Genomic DNA, 19,867 nt, shown 5'->3' with positions numbered 1-19,867 from the left:
TATCTCAACATTCGGTGAAAAACTTACCAATGTTTCACTGCACATAACTAAATAACGGAAAAAGGTAGTGGAAAAAGGTAGGATCAAGCTTTCTTTTCCTGTTGAAAAAGAGAGTCCATCCTTTAATTTGGTATATTTGGAATGTAAATAATCATAGAACACAATATCCTGTAGGCCTTGAAAGATTGGTCAAAATCCTCAAAAAATGGCTGGTACTCACGGGTTGTCTTTTCTGAGAATTGAACACTGAATAAGTTAAATGCTTTACTCCCTTATAATACTTAATAATAATAATAATAGTTTTATCATTATCATTATTATATTTAAAATCAAACAGGTTTATTGAATTTCTATTTTAGAATTTAAGAAAAATAAATCATTAAATTACAATAAAATACATACAAAAAAGCGACTGTTAGATCCAGTGGGAGCCGTGGCAACTCTGATGACGCATTATATTTAAACACACAAGACATAACCTTCCTAGAACACAACCAAAATTCATATCCATTCAGTTGTGTAGAGAAACACTGAATAAACGCACCAAAAAGAGCAGTATAGCATTTTAAAGTGATATGAAAACAAATCAGTGGTCTTAAATTTCAGGTACCCATCAAAAGGACCTCAGCTCCTGCTTATACAGTATGTTATCAAAGCACCTTCAAATACAAGCTTCTATTATTGGCCGCAAAAAGCTCACTGGCAATGTTTTATACTTGTTTTGAGCTACTATATACAGTATCTACAAGTATGTGCCTCAAGACAAAGACCCACCAATGTGAAATGCAGCCAGAGAAGCAAAATAAACATTGAATTAATGTAATATATCCCCATTGATACACACACTAGCCTTATGTGTATTATAGTCCGAGTCAAAGCCAACTTAAAAACATGCCTAATGCTGAAAATAATGTCACTGCACACTCCCCTCACATACGTATGGAACACACCTCACACATACTTCCACATCTCTGCACAGTCTAGCTGTGATACTGTAAATGTGTGAATGTAAAATGAAACAGAGATCATCTTAAAGAAATCAACATTGTGTAGCTCAGTTCATAGTACTGAACCTGGAACCATTAGCAGATGAATGACAACAAAGAGGGCTTTCTCATTTTCTAAATCGTCTGTCAAACTGATAAAGGTAGGTGTGATGTAAGCGCTACAAATCCCCTTATTTGTTTTCTCGAATTTTAGAACTGGAATGATGTAATGCTATAAGCAGCCTTTTTAAAGCTATTGAAACAGAATAGTCAATGACCTACAATACTTCATCAAAGGACTCATGATGGCAAAAGCCTATTGTGAAACAACCATGAGGAACCGATGAAAACAGAAAAACAATTATTCCTATGTCCATACAGTATATCCCCTGAAAACATGACTTTCAATAAAGTCAAAGTCTCATAGGAAACTATAATTTAATGGAATGAACATTTTGCGCAACGGTACAAGAAAACGGTAGAATTGATCAAGTAGCATCACCACCAGACCAGTGGATCAAAAGCTGTCTGAAGCTCAATGTTGGACTCAAAGTCAACTTAAAAATGAAAGAAGAAGCTGTGATCTGACAACCAGAACAGTCTGACAAAAACGTAAATGAGAAAATGGTTGAAATGGACCTCTGGCCTATGCAATGGTGTGTGAACCCTGTGAATTTATTTAACAAGTTACATTTCCGATTCAGTTTTATTTATATTGCCCCAAATCGCAACGGAAGTTGTCTTGGGGTACTTTACACACGAAGCAGTTCTAGAACCACACTGCTCACTTACTAAGAGATCAACGGAACCCAAATGAACAGAACATGAGCAATCACAAGGTGATGGAGGCAAGAAAAAACCTGGAGCACAGCCGACACTTACTGTGGGGTGTGTGCGTGTGTTTGTGTGTATACATATACAACATATACCATACGCTGGTATTATTTGAGGTTGCGGTTGCTGGTAAAACGGTTAAACACACACGCATGCAGACACACACACAAATAAATCATTTTACACTTGAGACGATGTCAGTCCCTGGATGCAGGTGTCTGGAAACAATGAGTCCCAGCCATGGAACAATGAGTCCAGGGCTACACTTACCATTACGGAGTACAGATACAGCAATCCTCCGCTATGTTGTTGCTTCACAGTCCCGCTATATTGCAGATTTTTACTTGTACACTTGACCACTAATTTTGTGTTATCCATTGCTCTTACCCTCTTATGTTACAGCCTGCCACGATATCAAAAAAATTTTAGGACAATATATTTCCCCTAAAAGTATCATGATAAACGATGTTGATGTTTTTTATTGCACCAATATAATGATATTATAGCGCATAATAATTCAAGTTATTCAAGTTAGTCAAGCCCAGTTAGTTGGAATAGACTGCACCACCCCTGTGACCCTAGTGAGGAAAAGCCGTATGGAAAATGGATGGATGGATGTTATTTTTTAGTCTTTATTTTTAATTACAGTATAGTATGAATGTTGTCGTGTTATGTACTGTATAATTTCTGCTGCCTGTATAATTTCAGAATCCTCTTTATTTATTTATTTGTATGTCAAAAAAACACAAGGAATTTGTCTCTGGTAGTTGGAGCCTCTCTAGTAATACAATAGACAGCCATTTTGACAAAAAAAAATACTTTTGAGACATAAAAACAAAAACAATATAATGGCAAGAGGGAAGAAGCTGTTGGAATGTCTGCTTGTTTTAGTTTGCATTGATCCATAGCACCTACCTGAAGGAAGCAGCTGGAAGAGGTGGTGACTAGGATGTGGAGGTTTCAAGAGGATTTTACATGCGCTTGTCCTCAAGAGTAGGGAGGGGGGTAATGAAGATTTTTCCGGCAGTTCTGATTGTTCATTGCAGTCGGAGTTTGTCTTTACTTGTAGCAGCACCAAACCATGGATGGATAAACACAGGACTAATTCAATGACTGCTGTGTAGAACTGCCTCAACAGCTCCTGTGGCAGGCCGTGCGTCCTCAGAAGCCGCAGGAAGTACATCCTCTGCTGGGCTTTTTAGAGGATGGAGTTGATGTTGATCTCCCACTTCAGGTCCTGAGCGACTGCAATTCCCAGGAACTTGAAGGTTTCGACAGTTGACACAGCGCAGCTGGACAGCGTGAGGGGCAGCTGTGGCGACGGATGCTTTCTGTTGACTGTGGTGTCGTCTGCAAACTTCGGGAGTTTGACAGCTGGGTGCTTTGAGGTGCAGCCGTTCATGTAGAGAGAGTTGAGCAATAGAGAACGGATACATTCTTTGGGGGCCCCGGTGCTGATGTTGCGTGTGGATGAGGTGGTGTCCCCCAGCTTCATCGGCTGTTTCCTGCCCGTCAGGAAGCTGTAAATCCACCGGCAGATGGCAGGCGAGATGCTGAGCTGGAGAAGCTTGGAGGAGAGGAGTTCAAGGATCATTGTGTTGAACACAGAGCTGAAGTCCACGAACAGGATACTCGCGTAAGTCCCCGCATCGTTGCGGTGTTCTAGGATTAAGTGCAGCCCCATGTTGACTGCAACATCCACAGACCTGTTTGTTCGGTAGGGAAGCTGCAGGGGGTCCAGCAGGGGTCCTGTGACGCTCTTGATGTGGTCGAGCATGAGCAGTTCAAAGGATTTTATGACCACAGTCATAAAATAAGGCCCGCCCTTGAGCTGGTGGACTATGATGTGAGACCTTCACCTGTCAATCCAATGAAGCTGAAAATAGGTTTGCTGATGTCAACTCCTGCCTGAATATTGATAACATGTGCCGCTGTGCTTATGGTTTATAAACAGTTAATTTTCTTATGTGTGTGGGTGTGTGCGAGTGTGTGTGTATGTGTATGTCTGTGAGTGCGTGTGCAGAGATGCATGTGCGCGTGTGTGCGTTATGTGGGGAACACACACACACACAACTCCGAGCACTGACATTTTAACAATATTGCCGTGGTCGAGTGAGCTTTTGATCACCAGCCGTTAGCTTGTTAGCTCGTTAGCTCGCAGGCTAGCGAATGTAAAAAACAGTAAACTTTCTCTTAAGTGTCCCAGTTGTGTGCATCTAAAGAGCAAACGCCATTCTGCCAGCAGCTTGCTACATCGCGAGAGGCACGGCGGGTGTTATCACAACAATGAAAATTTATCAAGTCCAGAAAAACCACCGTCCCACTCAGCCCCTAATTGGCTAGCACCAAGGATTCATACATTTGAGTCTCTGTGTGTGGAAGCTCTTCACGAACACACACACACACACACACACACACACACACACACACACACGCTCACACACGCACACACAGACATACATAGGGCTGGTCTTAAACCATGAGTCTACGGATGCAGAATGAATATACTTCATGCGTCCCTGCTAATATTTGTGTGTCACAGACACGGGACCTACATTTAACAAGATCCCCGTATATGTGTAGAGCGAGCGAGAGAGAGAGAGAGAGAGAGAGAGAGAGAGAGAGAGAGAGAGACTCCAAAAAAACAATGTATGACAAGGGTTTGCCAGAGAGCCTTTGGATGATCCAGAAGAGGTTTGGGAGAATGTCATATGGTCACATGAAACCAAAATAGAACTTTTTGGTAAAAACTCAACTTGTCGTGTTTGGAGGAGAAAGAATGCTGAGATGCATCCAAAGAACACCATACATACTGTGAAGCATGAGGGTGGATACATCATGCTTTGGGACTGTTTTTCTGTAAAGGGACCAGGATGACTGATCCGAGAATGAATAGGGCCATGTATCCTGAGATTCTTCCATCAGCATGGGCATTGAAGATGAAACGTGGCTGGGTCTTTCAGCATGACAATGATCCCAAACACACCGCCCGGGCAACGAAGGAGTGGGTGTGAAAACTGACTTACAGAAAACTTTTGACCTCTGTCATTCCCAACATAGGGTATATAACAAAGTATTGAGATGAACTTTTGTTATTGAACAAATACTTATCTTCCACCATAATTTGCTAATAAATTCTTTAGAAATCAGACTGTGATTTTCTGGATTATTTTTTTCTCATTTTGTCACTCATGGTTGAGCTATACCTATGAGGAAAATGACAGGCCTCTCTCCTCTTTTTAAGTAGAAGAACTTGCACAACTGGCGGCTGACTAAATACCTTTTTGCCCCATGTATATCTTCTTTTCCTTTCGGCTTGTCCCTTTAGGGGTCGCCACAACGCGTCATCCTTTTCCATGTAAGGCTATCTCCTGCATCCTCCTCTCGAACACCAACAACCCTCATTTATTCCCTCACAACATCCATCAACCTTCTCTTTGGTCTTCCTCTAGCTCTCTTGCCTGGCAGCTCCATACTCATCAACCTTCTACCAATATACTCACTATTTCTCCTCTGGACGTGTCCAAACCATCGAAGTCTGCTCTCTCTAACTTTGTCTCCCAAACATCGAACCTTGGCTGTCCCTCTGATGAGCTCATTTCTAATTTTATCCAACCTAGTCACTCCGCGAGCGAACCTCAACATCTTCATTTCTGCCAACTCCAGCTCTGCTTCCTGTTGTCTCTTCAGTGCCACTGTCTCAAATACTGACATCATGGCTGGCCTCACCACTGTTTTATAAACTTTGGCCTTCATCCGAGCAGAGACTCTTCTGTCACATAACATACCTGACACCTTCCTCCACCCGTTCCAACCTGCTTGGACCCGTTTCTTCACTTCCTGACCACACTCACCATTGCTCTGGACGGTTGACCCCAAGTATTTAAAGTCCTCCACCCTTGCTATCTCTTCTCCCTGTAGCCTCACTCTTCCCCCCCCCACCCCTCTCATTCATGCGTGTATATTCTGTCTTACTTTGGCTAATCTTCATTCCTCTGCTTTCCAGTGCATGCCTCCATCTTCCTAACTTTTCCTCCACCTGCTCCTTGCTTTCACTGCAGATCACAATTTCATCGGCAAACATCATGGTCCACGGGGATTCCAGTCTAACCTCATCTGTCAGCCTATCCATCACCACTGCAAACAGGAAGCGGCCCAGGGCTGATCCCTGATGCCTTTATTATTCTAACATACTTCTCTGCCACTCCAGACTTCCGCATGGAGTACCACAGTTCCTCTCTGGCTACTCTGTCAGAGGCTTTCTCAAGATCTACAAAGACACAATGTAGCTCCTTCTGACCTTCTCTGTACTTTTCCATCAACATCCTCAAGGCAAATAATGGATCTGTGGTACTCTTTCTCTGCAAGAAACCATACTGTTACTCACAAATACTCACTTCTGTCCTGAGTCTAGCCTCCACTACTCTTTCCCATAACTTCATTGTGTGGCTCATCAACTTTATTCCTCTATAGTTCCCACAGCTCTGCACATCACCCTTGTTCTTAAAAATGGGCACCAGCACACTTTTCCTCCATTCCTCAGGTATCTTCTCACCAGCTAGAATTCTATTGAACAAGCTGGTCAAAAACTCCACAGCCACCTCTCGTAGATGCTTCCATACCTCCACAGGAATGTCATCTGGACCCACTGCCTTTCCATTTTTCATCCTCTTTAATGCATTTCTAACTTCCCCCTTACTAATCATTGCCACTTTCTGGTCCACCACACTTGCCTCGTCTACTCTCATTTTCCTCATTCATCAACTCCTCGAAGTATTCTTTCCATCTATCTAGCACACTACTGGCACCAATCAACATATTTCCATCTCTATCCTTAATCACCCTAACCTGCTGCACATCATTCGCATCTCTATCCCTCCTTCTGGTCAACCTGTAAAGATCCTTTTCTCCTTCTTTGGGGTCCAACCTGGCATACATGTCATCATATGCCTCTTGTTTGGCCTTTGCCACCTCTACCTTTGCCCTATGTCGCATCTCAATGTATTCCTTTCGCCTCTCCTCGGTCCTTACAGTGTCCCACTTCTTCTTAGCTAACCATTTTCCTTGTATGATTTCCTGTACTGTGAGGTTCCACCACCAAGTCTCCTTCTCTCATTTCCTGCCAGAAGATACACCTAGTACTCTCCTGCCTGCCTCTCCAATTACCTTGGCTGTAGTGGTCCACTCTTCTGGAAGCTCCTCCTGTCCACCGAGAGCCTGTCTCACCTCTTCCCAAAAAGCTGCACAACACTGGTCCTGTCTCAGCTTTCACCACATGGTTCTCTGCTCTGCCTTTGTCTTCCTAATCTTCCTCCCCACCACCAGAGTCATCTTACACACCACCATCAGAATCAGAATCAGAATCAGAATCATCTTTATTTGCCAAGTATGTCCAAAACACACAAGGAAGTTGTCTCCGGTAGTTGGAGCCGCTCTAGTACAACAGACAGTCAATTTACAGAACACTTTGGAGACATAAAGACATTGACAAAAAACAACAACAAACAACAATTGTGCAAAAAGATGCAGAGTCCTCAGTTCGAATGGCTAATATCGCAATAGTCCGGTGCAATGACCATTGTGCAAAGGGCACTGAGACTTCAAGCAGTGTATGCGGTTTAAAGTGACGAGTACTGCGATAATCTGGGACAATGGTTGTGCAAATGTTACAGATACTCCTCAATCAGTGTGCAAATGGAGCAGATGCTACTCTGGCATGAGTGGCCACTATATGCAAATAGTGCAGCACGGCGAGACAACTACAGTGAGTGCACGAGTAATACATAATACAGAAATGTGACAACGAACTCAAGTCAAAAAATTGCCAGCTTGTTGTAATGGAATTGTAAGTTAGCTGTTCAAGAAGTTGATTGCAAGAGGGAAGAAGCTGTTGGAATGTCTACTAGTTCTAGTTTGCATTGATCGGTAGCGCCTACCTGAGGGAAGGAGCTGGAAGAGCTGGTGACCAGGGTGGGGAGGGTCCAAGAGGATTTTGCACACCCTTGTCTTAGTTCTGGCAGCGTGCAAGTCCTCAAGGGTGGGTAGGGGGGTACCGACAATCCTTTCAGCAGTTTTGATTGTCCGTTGCAGTCGGAGTTTGTCCTTTTTTGTAGCAGCACCAAACCAGACTGTGATGGAAGAACACAGGACTGATTCGATGACCGCTGTGTAGAACTGTCTCAGCAGCTCCGGTGGCAGGCCATGCTTTCTCAGAAGCCGCAGGAAGTACATCCTCTGCTGGGCCTATGCTGTCTAGCCACAGTCTCCCCTACTACTACCTTACAGTCGGTAACCTCCTTCAGATTACATGGTCTGCACAAGATGTAATCCACCTGTGTGCTTCTACCTCCGCTCTTGTAGGTCACCCTATGTTCCTGCCTGTTCTGGAAAAAAGTGTTCACTACAGCCATTTGTATCCTTTTTGCAAAGTCTACCACCATCTGTCCCTCTCCTGGATGCCATACTTACCTATCACTTCTTCATCACCCCTATTTCCTGCACCAACATCCATCCATCCATTTTCTGAGCCACTTCTCCTCACTAGGGTCGTGGGCGTACTGGAGCCTATCCCAGCTGTCATCAGGCACCCTGAACTGGTTGCCAGCCAATCGCAGGGCACATAGTAACAAACAACCATCGCACTCACATTCACACCTACAGGCAATTTAGAGTCTCCATGCATGCATGTTTTTGGGATGTGGGAGGAAACCGGAGTGCCCGGAGAAAACCTATGCAGGCACAGGGAGAACATGCAAAATCCACACAGGCGGGACCGGGGATTGAACCCGGGTCCTCAGAACTGTGAGGCTGATGCTCTAACCAGTCGGCTACCGTGCCGCCACATTATACATAACGCCTTCAATTTCAAGTTTCAGCCTCATCACTCGATCTGACATTTCACCTCCAAGACATTCTTAGCCAACTCTTCTTTTAAAATAACCCCAACTCCATTTCTCTTCCCATCTACACCATGGTAAAATAATTAAAACCCTGCCCCTAAACTTCTAGCCTTACTGCCTTTCCACCTGGTCTCCTGGACACACAATATATCAACCTTTCTCCTAAACATCATGTCAACCGACTCCCGATATTTTCCGATCCGGTATGGAATTCTTTGGATGAACGCTCATATTTGTTTGGCAAAGTTTTAAGCCGGATGCCATTTATCCAGGTTTGGAACCGGCCTACAGTTTGCACTGGCTTGTGCCCCCCATAGGGCTGCATTATATATATATAATGCGTGTTTGTATTGATCGATTTATTTATTTGAAACTTTTTGCAGGGGAAATTCACCTTCCATCCATCCATCCATTTTCTGAGCCGCTTCTCCTCACTAGGGTCGCGGGCGTGCTGGAGCCTATCCCAGCTGTCATCGGGCAGGAGGCGGGGTACACCCTAAACTGGTTGCCAGCCAATTGCAGGGCACATAGGAACAAACAACCATTCGCACTCACAGTCATGCCTACGGGCAATTTAGAGTCTCCAATTCATGCATGTTTTTTGGGATGTGGGAGGAAACCGGAGGGCCCGGAGAAAACCCACGCAGGCACAGGGAGAACATGCAGACTCCACACAGGCGGAGCCTGGATTTGAACCCCGGTCCTCAGAACTGTGAGGCACACATATACACTGTATAGCCATCCATTTTCTGTGCTACATTATGCGCTTTATGTACTGTGTGTGTGTGGGTGGGTGTGTGTGCGTGTACATCATAAGTTAAAGGAAATTGACTTCAATCTTTTCAGAATCAGACTCAGAATCCTCTTTATTGCCAAGTATGTGAAAAACACAAGGAATTTGTCTCTGGTAGTTGGAGCCGCTCTAGTATGACAATGATCAATTTTGTGCCGCTTTTCAAAAATGTGTCTCAGAGCAAGGTGTTCTAAATTTTACCAGATTGTAAAGTAACAGTGCAGTTAAATTAGACTACACTACCACCAGGTGCGAGCGACAGACGATGACAAGTCTTATTTGGCTGTTCAGTGATGAAGTGCATCCATAAGTGCAACTACAATGGTTGCTTTTACTGTCTTTCACGAGTATTCACTTTTTTCTACAGACTCTTGGCTGGAGCATCAGCAAGTAGTAGCCACTCACCTAATCGCAACCTCTGGTCGTGATGGTATCAAAATCCATCCCAGTATTTGCCCCACAGTGAAGGTGAGCGGGATGAACAGTGGCCTATTTACATGAGACAGGAATTCAACCTCAAAACATATTGAATTCAGTTGGGCTAAAAAAGAAGGTGAAAAGTATTCTGTAATTTGGCGCATGTCACAGACATGTTATTAAGAAACCTGTTTTCATTGCGGAAAAATGCATGTCTCCTTCAACAGATTGGAAAGCAAGTGTATTTGCAATCAAAGTGTTATTATGGCGGCATGAAGCCTTCAATTAATCAAAACGTTAGACTGTTAATTAGCACAGGTAATCTTCTGATGTGGTTTGTTTTTGTGTCCAGAACCAAATACATTGTGCAAACTGTTTTTCCCCAACAGGACAGACACCACATCACAATGTGAAAAATTGCAGCCATCAAATTTGGCATGCATTGACATTTTCATTCATTGCACTGGAAACTTTGTGCCTTTTAATATTAAGATCTATGATAAAAGCTAAGGGGTTTTTTCTCTTTTGATTATGAAAGACTTAACCAGCTAATGCAGTAAAGATGTGCAATTAGCGCGCCCATTACCACAGTGCTAGACTAACGCAATTGATCCAACAACCTATTTGTTTTTAACTGGGTTCATTCAGCAACAGAGAATTTTCTTTAAAGGTACCATATTTTACCAAACCTAATTTATCTAGTATTTGAGATGCAATACTGGCTCTAAGGTGCCTCAGTAAACATGTGAAATATGAATTAAAATCGTCCAAGCATCCCTGAGCTTCAGACGTTTTCCAGACTCCACCACCCCCCGACAATCGTTCGTCCCCCCCAACAACGTATGGATTTACAATGTTTAGTTGTCAATTTCCCCGGCCCCGCCTGTGTGGAGTTTGCATGTTCTCCCCGTGCCTGCGTGTGTTTTCTCCGGGCACTCCGGTTTCCTCCCACATGACTATGAGTGCGAATGGTTGTTTGTTCCTATGTGCCCTGCGATTGGCTGGCAACCAGTTCAGGATGTACCCCGCCTCCTGCCCGATGACAGCTGGAGTAGGCTCCAGCACGCCCGCGACCCTAGTGAGGAGAAGCGGCTCAGAAAATGGATGGATGGATGGATAGTTGTCAATTTATGAATGTATCTATCTATATATCTTGAATTAAAATAAATCTTCCAAGAAAACAAAAATGTTTTCAGAAGCATGTATGTGGGGCCAAGGGGCTGTGCTGGTTTCTGGTCTGGACACTCCGATTGACGGGCCGCAGAGGGGTGGGGTCCGCCGTCAGAACTTGCCTTCGCCCACCCTATGAATTCATCCTCAAATTATTATTATTATTATTTATTTATTTATTTTGAAAAAATGTGTTCGGTAGCTATTTCACACGCTTTGGCATTGACAAAAAAAAGTTAACTTCTTGAAAATCGGTTGACAAATGAACAAGTTATAACCTAATGTCAATGTCCTTGCATTGCCTTTGAAGGGGAACATCGACTTTCCCAACATGGTCGCCACGTAGGCACGTCGGTTAGCCGGGCTGCTAGCGCTGGCGTAGAGTCTTCATATCTACTGTATCGTCTGAACCACTCCACACATTTCTAGCTGTGTTAACGCTAATGACCAGGTCATGCTTCATTTACGCTGACACCATCTATGTAATGACAGTTGACCACACGGCGATGCTTCAATGCCTCCTCTTGAATTGCTCTATATTATGTGTCGGCACAGACTCGGCATACTGCATAGCTATTAGCTCATAAGCTAATTAGGCACTTGGAGTTATCACTAGCTAATTGAATAGCAAACAGTTTTGCTATTCAATAACCCTAACCCAGTTTATCTGATACGATATGAAATGTCTCCATGAAGTATCTTACGCCAAGATAGGGCGTGTTCATATGTGGTGTTTTTTATATTTTAAGAGTATGGGGTAGAAAAAGTTGACATGCCTTGCAAAAACTCAAAATCTCACCAAGAATATTTTATTTATAGTCAAAACTAATTAAAATTAGACGCATCACTTTAAAAAACAACTTTAAAAATTGGAGTAGGACAAAAAATTACTTACTCCCCTGGCAAACGTTTTGTCTACTTATTTAAAAATAGAGTAAAAATGAGCTTGAAACAAGTAACAAAAATGGTCTAGAAATAAAGTGATGAGTCTTATTTTTTTGAAGATTTTGAGTTTTTGCAGTGTGGTGTCTATTTTCAGTTATTTTTTTAAAATGCTGGCAGTATCAGGTTGCTTTCATTGCCATAACTGCATGTGCTGAATGTAGTTAAATGCTAGTTTCGACACGACACCTTATGGAACACTGTTTGCAAATGTCTGTTTTTCAATAGATGGATATTTTTTAAAAAGAAGTCAGCCAGGTACAGGTGAGAGACTGTCAAAAAAAATAATAATAAATAAAAAATACAATATTGTATGACAATGAGTTATCGTCATTTCTTTTTTTCCTTTGTAGTTGTTATACTATATATACTACATTTCCAACATTGTTGTCTATTACTGAAATCAAAAGGTGAACTTATAAACAACTTATTTCTTCTTTAATAGAGCTAGAGACTAGTCAAAATGTTTATAATATTCCTTTCCTCTGAGATGAAATACTCATATTGTATTCATACTGTTACAAAATGCCTGTGCTTTTCTGACAATAAACCAGACTTTTACAATGTAATAATGTAATAATAAATAGATAAATAGATAAAATTATAATATATAATATAATATAATATAATATAATATAATATAATATAATATAATATAATATAATATAATATAATATAATATAATAAAATACAGTCAGTCACTGATGGTGCAGTGGTACAGTTGCCTAACTTCGGTGCAGGCAGCGTGGGCTCAGTTCCCGGTCAGTGACGGTGTGAATGGTTGACCATCTCAATATGTGTCATTCGACTGACTGCCGACCAATTCAGTGAGTAGTCCGACTTTTGAGCTGGGATAGGCTCTAACTCCCTGCAACCCTGAACAGGATAAGCGATATTGAAAATGGATGGATGGGTGGATGGATGAAATTTCAGTCCTTGGCTCCCAGCACATTGGAAGCAAGGTCTCTAATGATATAATTGCTCTACATGGCTTCACAATAAGCTCCAGCAGCACTGTAAGGCGCTGTCAGGAGGAGAAAAGTGATGTCGATTCACAGGATCTATGACTGACAGGGGCCGAAGAAAAATAGTCTTTTCAATTTGCGGCATTGATGTAATAGGGCCAAAAGTTCCGGCCCTGCTGACTGTAATAGAGCCTAATTCTAATATGTATGGCTATAATTTTAACCACTGTAAAGTTCTTTTACCCCCCAGTAATTTGAATACACACAATTACAACATCACTGTTGGTTTTCTGCAATACTGAGAAACATGTTGGAAAATGTTATATTCTGATACATATACTGTACCTTAATATTTAAGATGATGTGCTGACCTGGGGGCAAAGCAATGAGCAGCCTTGCATCTATTAAAAATGATGGTACATGGTTCAAGAAGAGAACATGAATTTAAAGACAAATGAATATTACCCTGTGCCTACCGTTGTACAGACTCTGGTGGTGGGGGGAGAGTTGTTCTCCAGCCGCCCTCCTGTGAATCCCATCCCGTTTCAGGGAGCCTCTGCTATTCCCTCCCTTGCTGTATTCCATCCCAGGACTGATCTGATAGTGATGGTGGTGTCGTATGGACTCTGGACTCCCCACTATCACTCGCTCTTTTCGTAGATGCTCAGGTGTTCCTGGTACTGTTTTCTTTGCCTCAGGGCTCCCACAGCTTGCCCCGATGGCGTTATCTGGACGGTGTCTTTGACTCAACTCTGGACTGGACTTGGCCATGCCCTTCCCACAACCTGGTGATACTTGCCCTAAAATTAACAACTGTTTCTGGGCAAGTAGGTCAGAGCTGAAGGCCTTACAGTGCGGGTCGCGTGGTTGCCTGTTGGGAGATTTATGTTTTTCAGGGCTGCCTCCTCCGAAGCCTTGAGGGTCCATGTTGGTAAGGGACCCTCCTCGTGAGCGGCATGGCTGGGGGAAGGTGTGGTATTCTGGAGTGGAGCTGTGCCTCCTGCCTGAGGAATCGCACATGTCTTCCAGTCTGTAGGGGGGTTCCAGGGAGGCACATCTTGATCCAGGACTAGCACTGGAACCCACAGGTAAGGGTTTCTGCTGGGCAGTATCAGGGCTGTCTGTGCTTCCTGCACTGGAGGTGCTGCTCCCATCACCAACATCACGCAGCAGGCCAGGTGCAGGTAACCCAGCACCCAGTTGTGACAGACTGCTGTGACTGTCAATGGAAGTCCTGCGGCCAGGCCCCTCTCGCCCACCTCCACTACTCCCTAATGCAACAGATGCAGCCCTCTCGTCCTCCAGCATGAGGCACACCTCCTTCAGCTCCATATTATCTTGTATGACATCACTCTGCCGCTGCTCCAACTCTTTCAGCTTTTGCAAGTAGATGGCCACCTCCTTTCTCATCAGACCACTGCTGTAGCGGCCCAGGCGCTGCCACTCTCGTGTCACCCGTTTCCCTTTCTGACGGTCGTCATCCAGGAAGCAGCACAAGTCCCGGAGCTCCTGGTTATCTTCTTGCAATTTCTGGTTGACATCCTGGTTTTGAAACACAGGCACAAGAGAGGGAAGCTCACACACAGATCAGAACCAGTGACGGGGCGACATCGATACTTCAGGATAGGGCTGAACGATTTTGGTCTTTTTTTTTTTCCATCAAAATTGCGATTACGATTTAATATGCGATTATTTTTCTCAAGGTCTTCTTTTCATGTATTTTTGAAAGAAAAAAAACACAAGCAATCAATTAATCTGTATTACTACAAACAATATCAGATCTATTATACATGAATTGTTAAGTTTTATCTAGTCTATGAATAGATAAATAAATAAATAAATAAAACATATATATATATATATATATATCTCTCCAGTCAGTAACATCAGTCATATCGAGATATATTTTCAAACATGTCAGTCAGTGATCCCTGTCGGGTGCAACTTGGCCCACATGACACACTGGTGGTCATTGGTGGTCATTGGTACCTTGTGATACTTTTGTAGATGCTGGAATAAGATTGTAGTATTGCCCTATGTGTTTGTGCTTGTAGCTACAGGAGTGAAACAGTTCTTATACCGTGCTTTACTTTGTGCCGCATCGTCTTTCAAAAAGACCTAAACCTAACCATAACAAACTTTGTGGTTTTTACTTTGTATAAATGTCACGCATATTTAGAATGGTCATCTTCAGAAATATTATTTGTGCCGTTTATTTTCTAGACAAGAGCAAATTGTTTTGGTCTATTGAAATAATTACTTTGAGATTTGATCATTTCAATAAATGAAGGTGAATGCCACAGTGGCACAGTATTGTATCTTTGTTAAATCTGTCCCAAAACTGAAAACAAAATATATACATATGTTCTTTGTCTTTGTTAGCTATTTGTGTAATTTTGTACTCCCCCCCCCCCTTCCCCCCCTCCCCCCGTCCTTAAAAGCTAAGCGACGCCACTGGGATGCATCATCCATTTGTTAATGTCAGACAGGCTAAGACGCTGGTGAAAAGATCTGGACGTCACCAGTTCATAGAAACAATTATGATAAGAATATTAACGTCAACATACCAAGCATGAAAAATGAACTGCGTAAAATTGAATTTTAATCTACAGTATTCCAAATATTGGAGTCTTCCAACCAAGTGTTGCTTCTGTCTCTCCCCAGTGGAATTTCACTATATTACTTATAGTTTTATAATGTATACGCCACGGGCCATGTGCCCAATCTAGCTCACCCCCATCCCATTTTCACCTTCAAACTCCGGATCTCATGAAGGTGTTGTTGGAGCCTTCTGTTGACTTCTCGCATCAGGTTCGCGTGCTCCACGATGACGCCTCTCTTCTCCGCCTCGGTCCTCCGCAAGCGCCTCACCAGCTCGTCTTTGCCCCACAGGAGCAGCTCCTCGTCGGGTACCTTGGCGATGTCGTCCGCGTGACCGTCTGCCCTTTCGGAAAGCTGCGCAATGTGCGCTGCGCCTTTCTCCATCTTTTGCAACTCCAATCAGGGCCCAAAAGTGTGGTCCAAAGAATTCCACAGAAGCACGCTAAAATACTCTGACCCAACCCGGATCGGGACCCCCAGCCCGCCCTTCGTTATGTTTCTGAATCGCTGTCATTGAGGTTGCTGTGCCTCCGACAACCACACCGTGCCCTTCTGATACTATTTATGATACCGTAGCATCACCGCAGCTCCGTGCCTCTGCCTGAGACCTCGAATGGCTTGGCTTCAGGTGCAGCTTCTCTGTCCAGGTGCTGAAAGGCCGCCGTGCGCCCACCACCGAGAAGATCGAGGAGGACCCGATGGGGGGAGGCTGCAGGTGCAAAGAGAGCTCGGATGAGCCGGGGTGTACATGTTGGGAAGTCTCTGCGAGCGCATCTATGGCTGCCTCTCTTTGTGCGCCATCTGCTGCAATTTATAGAACGGTACAACCACCCGGATGGTTTGTACGTGTTGACAAAACTGTTCTGTGCAAATTGGTCCGAGGAGGTTAGGTCATGGCCTAGAAACCCCAACATTCATGTGCAGAGTCAATCTGATCATTGAAATATAAATATCAGCTATTTTAGCACAATGCAATGCTTTTTCTCTCAAACTAATAATAGCGTATAACGCACATTCCTGCTGTGGAAAGTTGTTGACATACGGCATAACTAATTATTTGACTCTGTGAGACAATCAGGGTAGTAGCTGTGACTGTATTCAAAAACAAACAAAGGCGTTCTGAAGCAGTGAACCACTTTGAGACAATTGTGAGACATCAATGTTTTTGACACACTTTTAAAAAAAGAAAACAAAAACCAGCTGTTGGCCAAACCTGCGTATTGCTTTTCAAGGGGAAGCGTGGAAAAAGCTTCAATGGCCATCATCTGTCTGATCATTTCATGTGTTCGGTCCTCAGAACTGTGAGGCAGACGCTCTAACCAGTCGCCCACCGTGCCGCCTAAAAGCAAGTCAAACTGCATAACTTCAGTTATCTTTTTGTGATATTTACCGGTAAATTTGTTTGATGGTCTTAAACAAAGTCTCGTAAATATCCTTTGTCTTCCTTTGTGAAATGCCATTGCCTGAAATAATTGAATAAAGAAAAAGTGGGGAAACTGCAAAAATGTAAGAATATGAGAAGGAGGCCAATGCTTTTTCACAACATTGTATGCTATGTGTCAAAGCACTGGTTCGCCACACCCCCACTTTATTTGGTCGAATCAGAGTCGAGTATCACAGTGATATGTTCATAGCAAATCTACTTGATTATCCAGTTTTCGAGAACTCACAAGAGGATGGAACAGTCTCTTTCTTCGCTGTCATTTCTTGTCCTCGTTTCCCTGTGTAAAGCGCTGACCATTAATGACATTTGCACTAATGGAAGGCCATGCCCTGAATACACTTTGGTTGCATTGAATGAGGTAAGTTATCTGCTGATTTGTAACCGCTCTCAAATACCACTGATAAGTTGTTCTTCATCATAGTATGTCTGTGAAATGTTTTATGATTTTTTTTTTTGGTTTGGATTTATTTACAGGATTTTGAAAGCCGTTTGTATGTTGAAACCCGTTGGATTACCACTAAAATAAAAGATGATCAGATAATTGACGTGATCGCTGCACATAACAGATTGAAAAATTTCTGCGACAGACAGAAGGCTAAAGGTAGGCTCTCGGGCTTTGAAAGAGTAGCTTGAATTTCATTTTTCTCCCCGATCAGCTACTTGACTATCATGTGGTTTTGAGTACATGTAAACAAGTTGACATTGGTACTAATTTCAACAGATTCATTCTAATGAGATTCAGTATGAGCTGTAAACAATTGTGCCAAATGTTCCTATCTGTTCACGTAGGTATTATTTTAGCAGTAGGCTACTGTACCATAATTATTGCCTCTCAGTATGATGCAGTGCAATAAAACGTATGTTTAATGTTAGACAGTGTCAGTCAATGTTGTGGGTTTTTTTTTGTTTGTTTTTTCCAGTTTCATGTCCCTCTCATGATATAGAGTTGCATACATACAGGTTTTCCGATGCCTAACAGCTGGCCTGTCCTGATCACATTCACTGAAGGTGCAAATGCAAACATGTCTTGGTTTGTGCCAAATGAAACAGAAGTGGCTCTTACCAGTGACACAGATGTGGTATTGCAAACAAGACCTCGGGGTACTGTTTATGTCAAGTAAGAAACAAAGTCATTGCTTTCTTTAAAGGGTTAAGCTATGTTTTAAGCAAATAGTAAAAGTATATAAACATGTACAGTAGTTTAAGTACAGCTTTCAAAGTATGATGAATTATAGATTATAGTCAAAACTGAAAGGTTTAAAGAAATCTGATATTTGAATGTGCAGCATTTTGAAATTCAAACAATAAATGGGGACAGCTATTTTCTTATATGTAATAATTTTCTTTTTCCACATCCTGTAAAGAAAATTCCGGGAAAGACCAAGCAAGCAGACAGGCCAAGAAAATAAAGACAAGCTGCAAGAAGCCTTGAGACAAGCTGGGAAGCCCTTTGTTAACAGCCGCTACTCTGGAGCTGGTTACACTTCCTATTATGCTTTGCAGCAGTACAATGAAATTTGGATGACTGCTCTCTAAATGCCATAAACATCCTCATCCTTATCTGTTTATTGCGAACCTGCTGTTGTTCTTCTGAACCTATCTTCTGAATCAAGATCATATTTGGCAAATTAGTCACATTTCTGAACAGACATCTAAGAAACAATAAAATAGTCCAAATCAACTATTTTTGCATTTGCAATCAACTTGAATGGAGTGGATATTTAGAAAATTGCAAGAAAAAAGGGTGGTAAATCGTATAATTTTAATCTTAAATTCATTTAAGTCAGCCAAGTCTTATATGGGCTGATTCAATGAATATAGTAGTCCTAATCTTCACTGAGCCGACCCGATCCCTTACATGCTGCCCGATCTTGGACGCTTAGGAGGGTCGGTCCTGGTTAGTACTTGGATGGGAGACCGCCAAAAAATACCAAATGCTGGGGTTGGGCAGTGGGCCAATCACCTGCACCCGTAAAAAAAATATATATATAGATGACTGAAACCGGAATTGCGGCCTAATGTGCCCCATGGCATTGAGAGCTCGAACTAACTAACTCATCTTCACTGATGTTTTGTATAATTCTGTATATACATATATGTGAACCAAGTTTAAATGACTTTAAAAACACCCTGACTTTCCTCAGACAATAAACCTGTGCGTGTGGTTTGGTTTGCTTTTTCTTCACCCATATCGACAGATCAAAACATTCACCTTGTTGCCTTACGGCATGTGGTTAAGAAATATGAGGTTTATCTTGTTCTTCTTGGTTAGCCTGTTCGCTCAAAAGCAGTACAACACTTGACCTGTTGACTTCAGGAAATAGAAGTTGGAAATAAACTGAAAGAAAATATTTTGTTTCTTTCCCAGGTCAATTTCACTGCAGATATTTAACGCTAGGTGGTAGTATAGGCTCAGCTATGATGTGGCTTGACCATTACAAAAATGAATATTATCCAACTGGAATAATTATTCCTTCTTAAATACGTTTATCAAATAACCATTCACCGTACTATCACTCTGTCTTTTTCTTTTTTAATCTTTTGACAACTACACCTTTTTAGTTGTTACATTCAAGCCCAAACTTCCTACTGTATTTTGAAAAACACAGCTACAATGGGTTTTCTCCGGGCACTCCGGTTTCTTCCCACATCCCAAAAACATGCATTAATTGGACTCTAAATTGCCCGTAGGTGTGACTGTGAGTGCGAATGGTTGTTTGTTTCTATGTGCCCTGTGATTGGTTGGCAACCAGTTCAGGGTGTACCCCGCCTCCTGCCCGATGACAGCTGGGATAGGCTCGAGCACGCCCGCGACC

General features: G+C 42.6%; 1 protein-coding gene and 1 long non-coding RNA gene across 3 annotated transcripts in view; one reads left to right on the top strand and one right to left on the bottom strand.

Annotated features, from left to right (window-relative positions):
- Nucleotides 1–16,366, bottom strand: part of LOC133486115 (coiled-coil domain-containing protein 85A-like) — a 36,690-nt gene extending 20,324 nt beyond the window's left edge. The window contains exons 1-3 of one of the 2 annotated variants that reach the window (XR_009790924.1): nucleotides 15,758–16,366; nucleotides 13,483–14,548; nucleotides 13,352–13,407 (exon numbers count right to left, since the gene is read on the bottom strand). Coding sequence is in view for 1 of the 2 variants with exons in the window: in XM_061790786.1 (XP_061646770.1) it covers nucleotides 13,483–14,548; nucleotides 15,758–15,991 (1,300 nt within the window). In the remaining variant the exon portion in view is untranslated. The remainder of the gene's footprint in view (nucleotides 1–13,351; nucleotides 13,408–13,482; nucleotides 14,549–15,757) is intronic. The other variant, XM_061790786.1, reaches the window with a different exon arrangement.
- Nucleotides 16,367–17,249: 883 nt separating this feature from the next.
- On the top strand, nucleotides 17,250–19,215 carry LOC133486145 (uncharacterized). Its single transcript, XR_009790936.1, has 4 exons — nucleotides 17,250–17,409; nucleotides 17,526–17,652; nucleotides 18,012–18,168; nucleotides 18,416–19,215. It is a non-coding gene; the product is annotated as an uncharacterized LOC133486145 (long non-coding RNA).
- The last annotated feature ends 652 nt before the right edge of the window (nucleotides 19,216–19,867 follow it).

Source organism: Phyllopteryx taeniolatus, chromosome 11, assembly GCF_024500385.1.
Source record: "Phyllopteryx taeniolatus isolate TA_2022b chromosome 11, UOR_Ptae_1.2, whole genome shotgun sequence".
Lineage (NCBI taxonomy): Eukaryota > Metazoa > Chordata > Actinopteri > Syngnathiformes > Syngnathidae > Phyllopteryx > Phyllopteryx taeniolatus.
The sequence above is the reverse complement of the archived record's forward strand: the minus strand, read 5'-3'. Positions and strand labels throughout refer to the sequence as shown.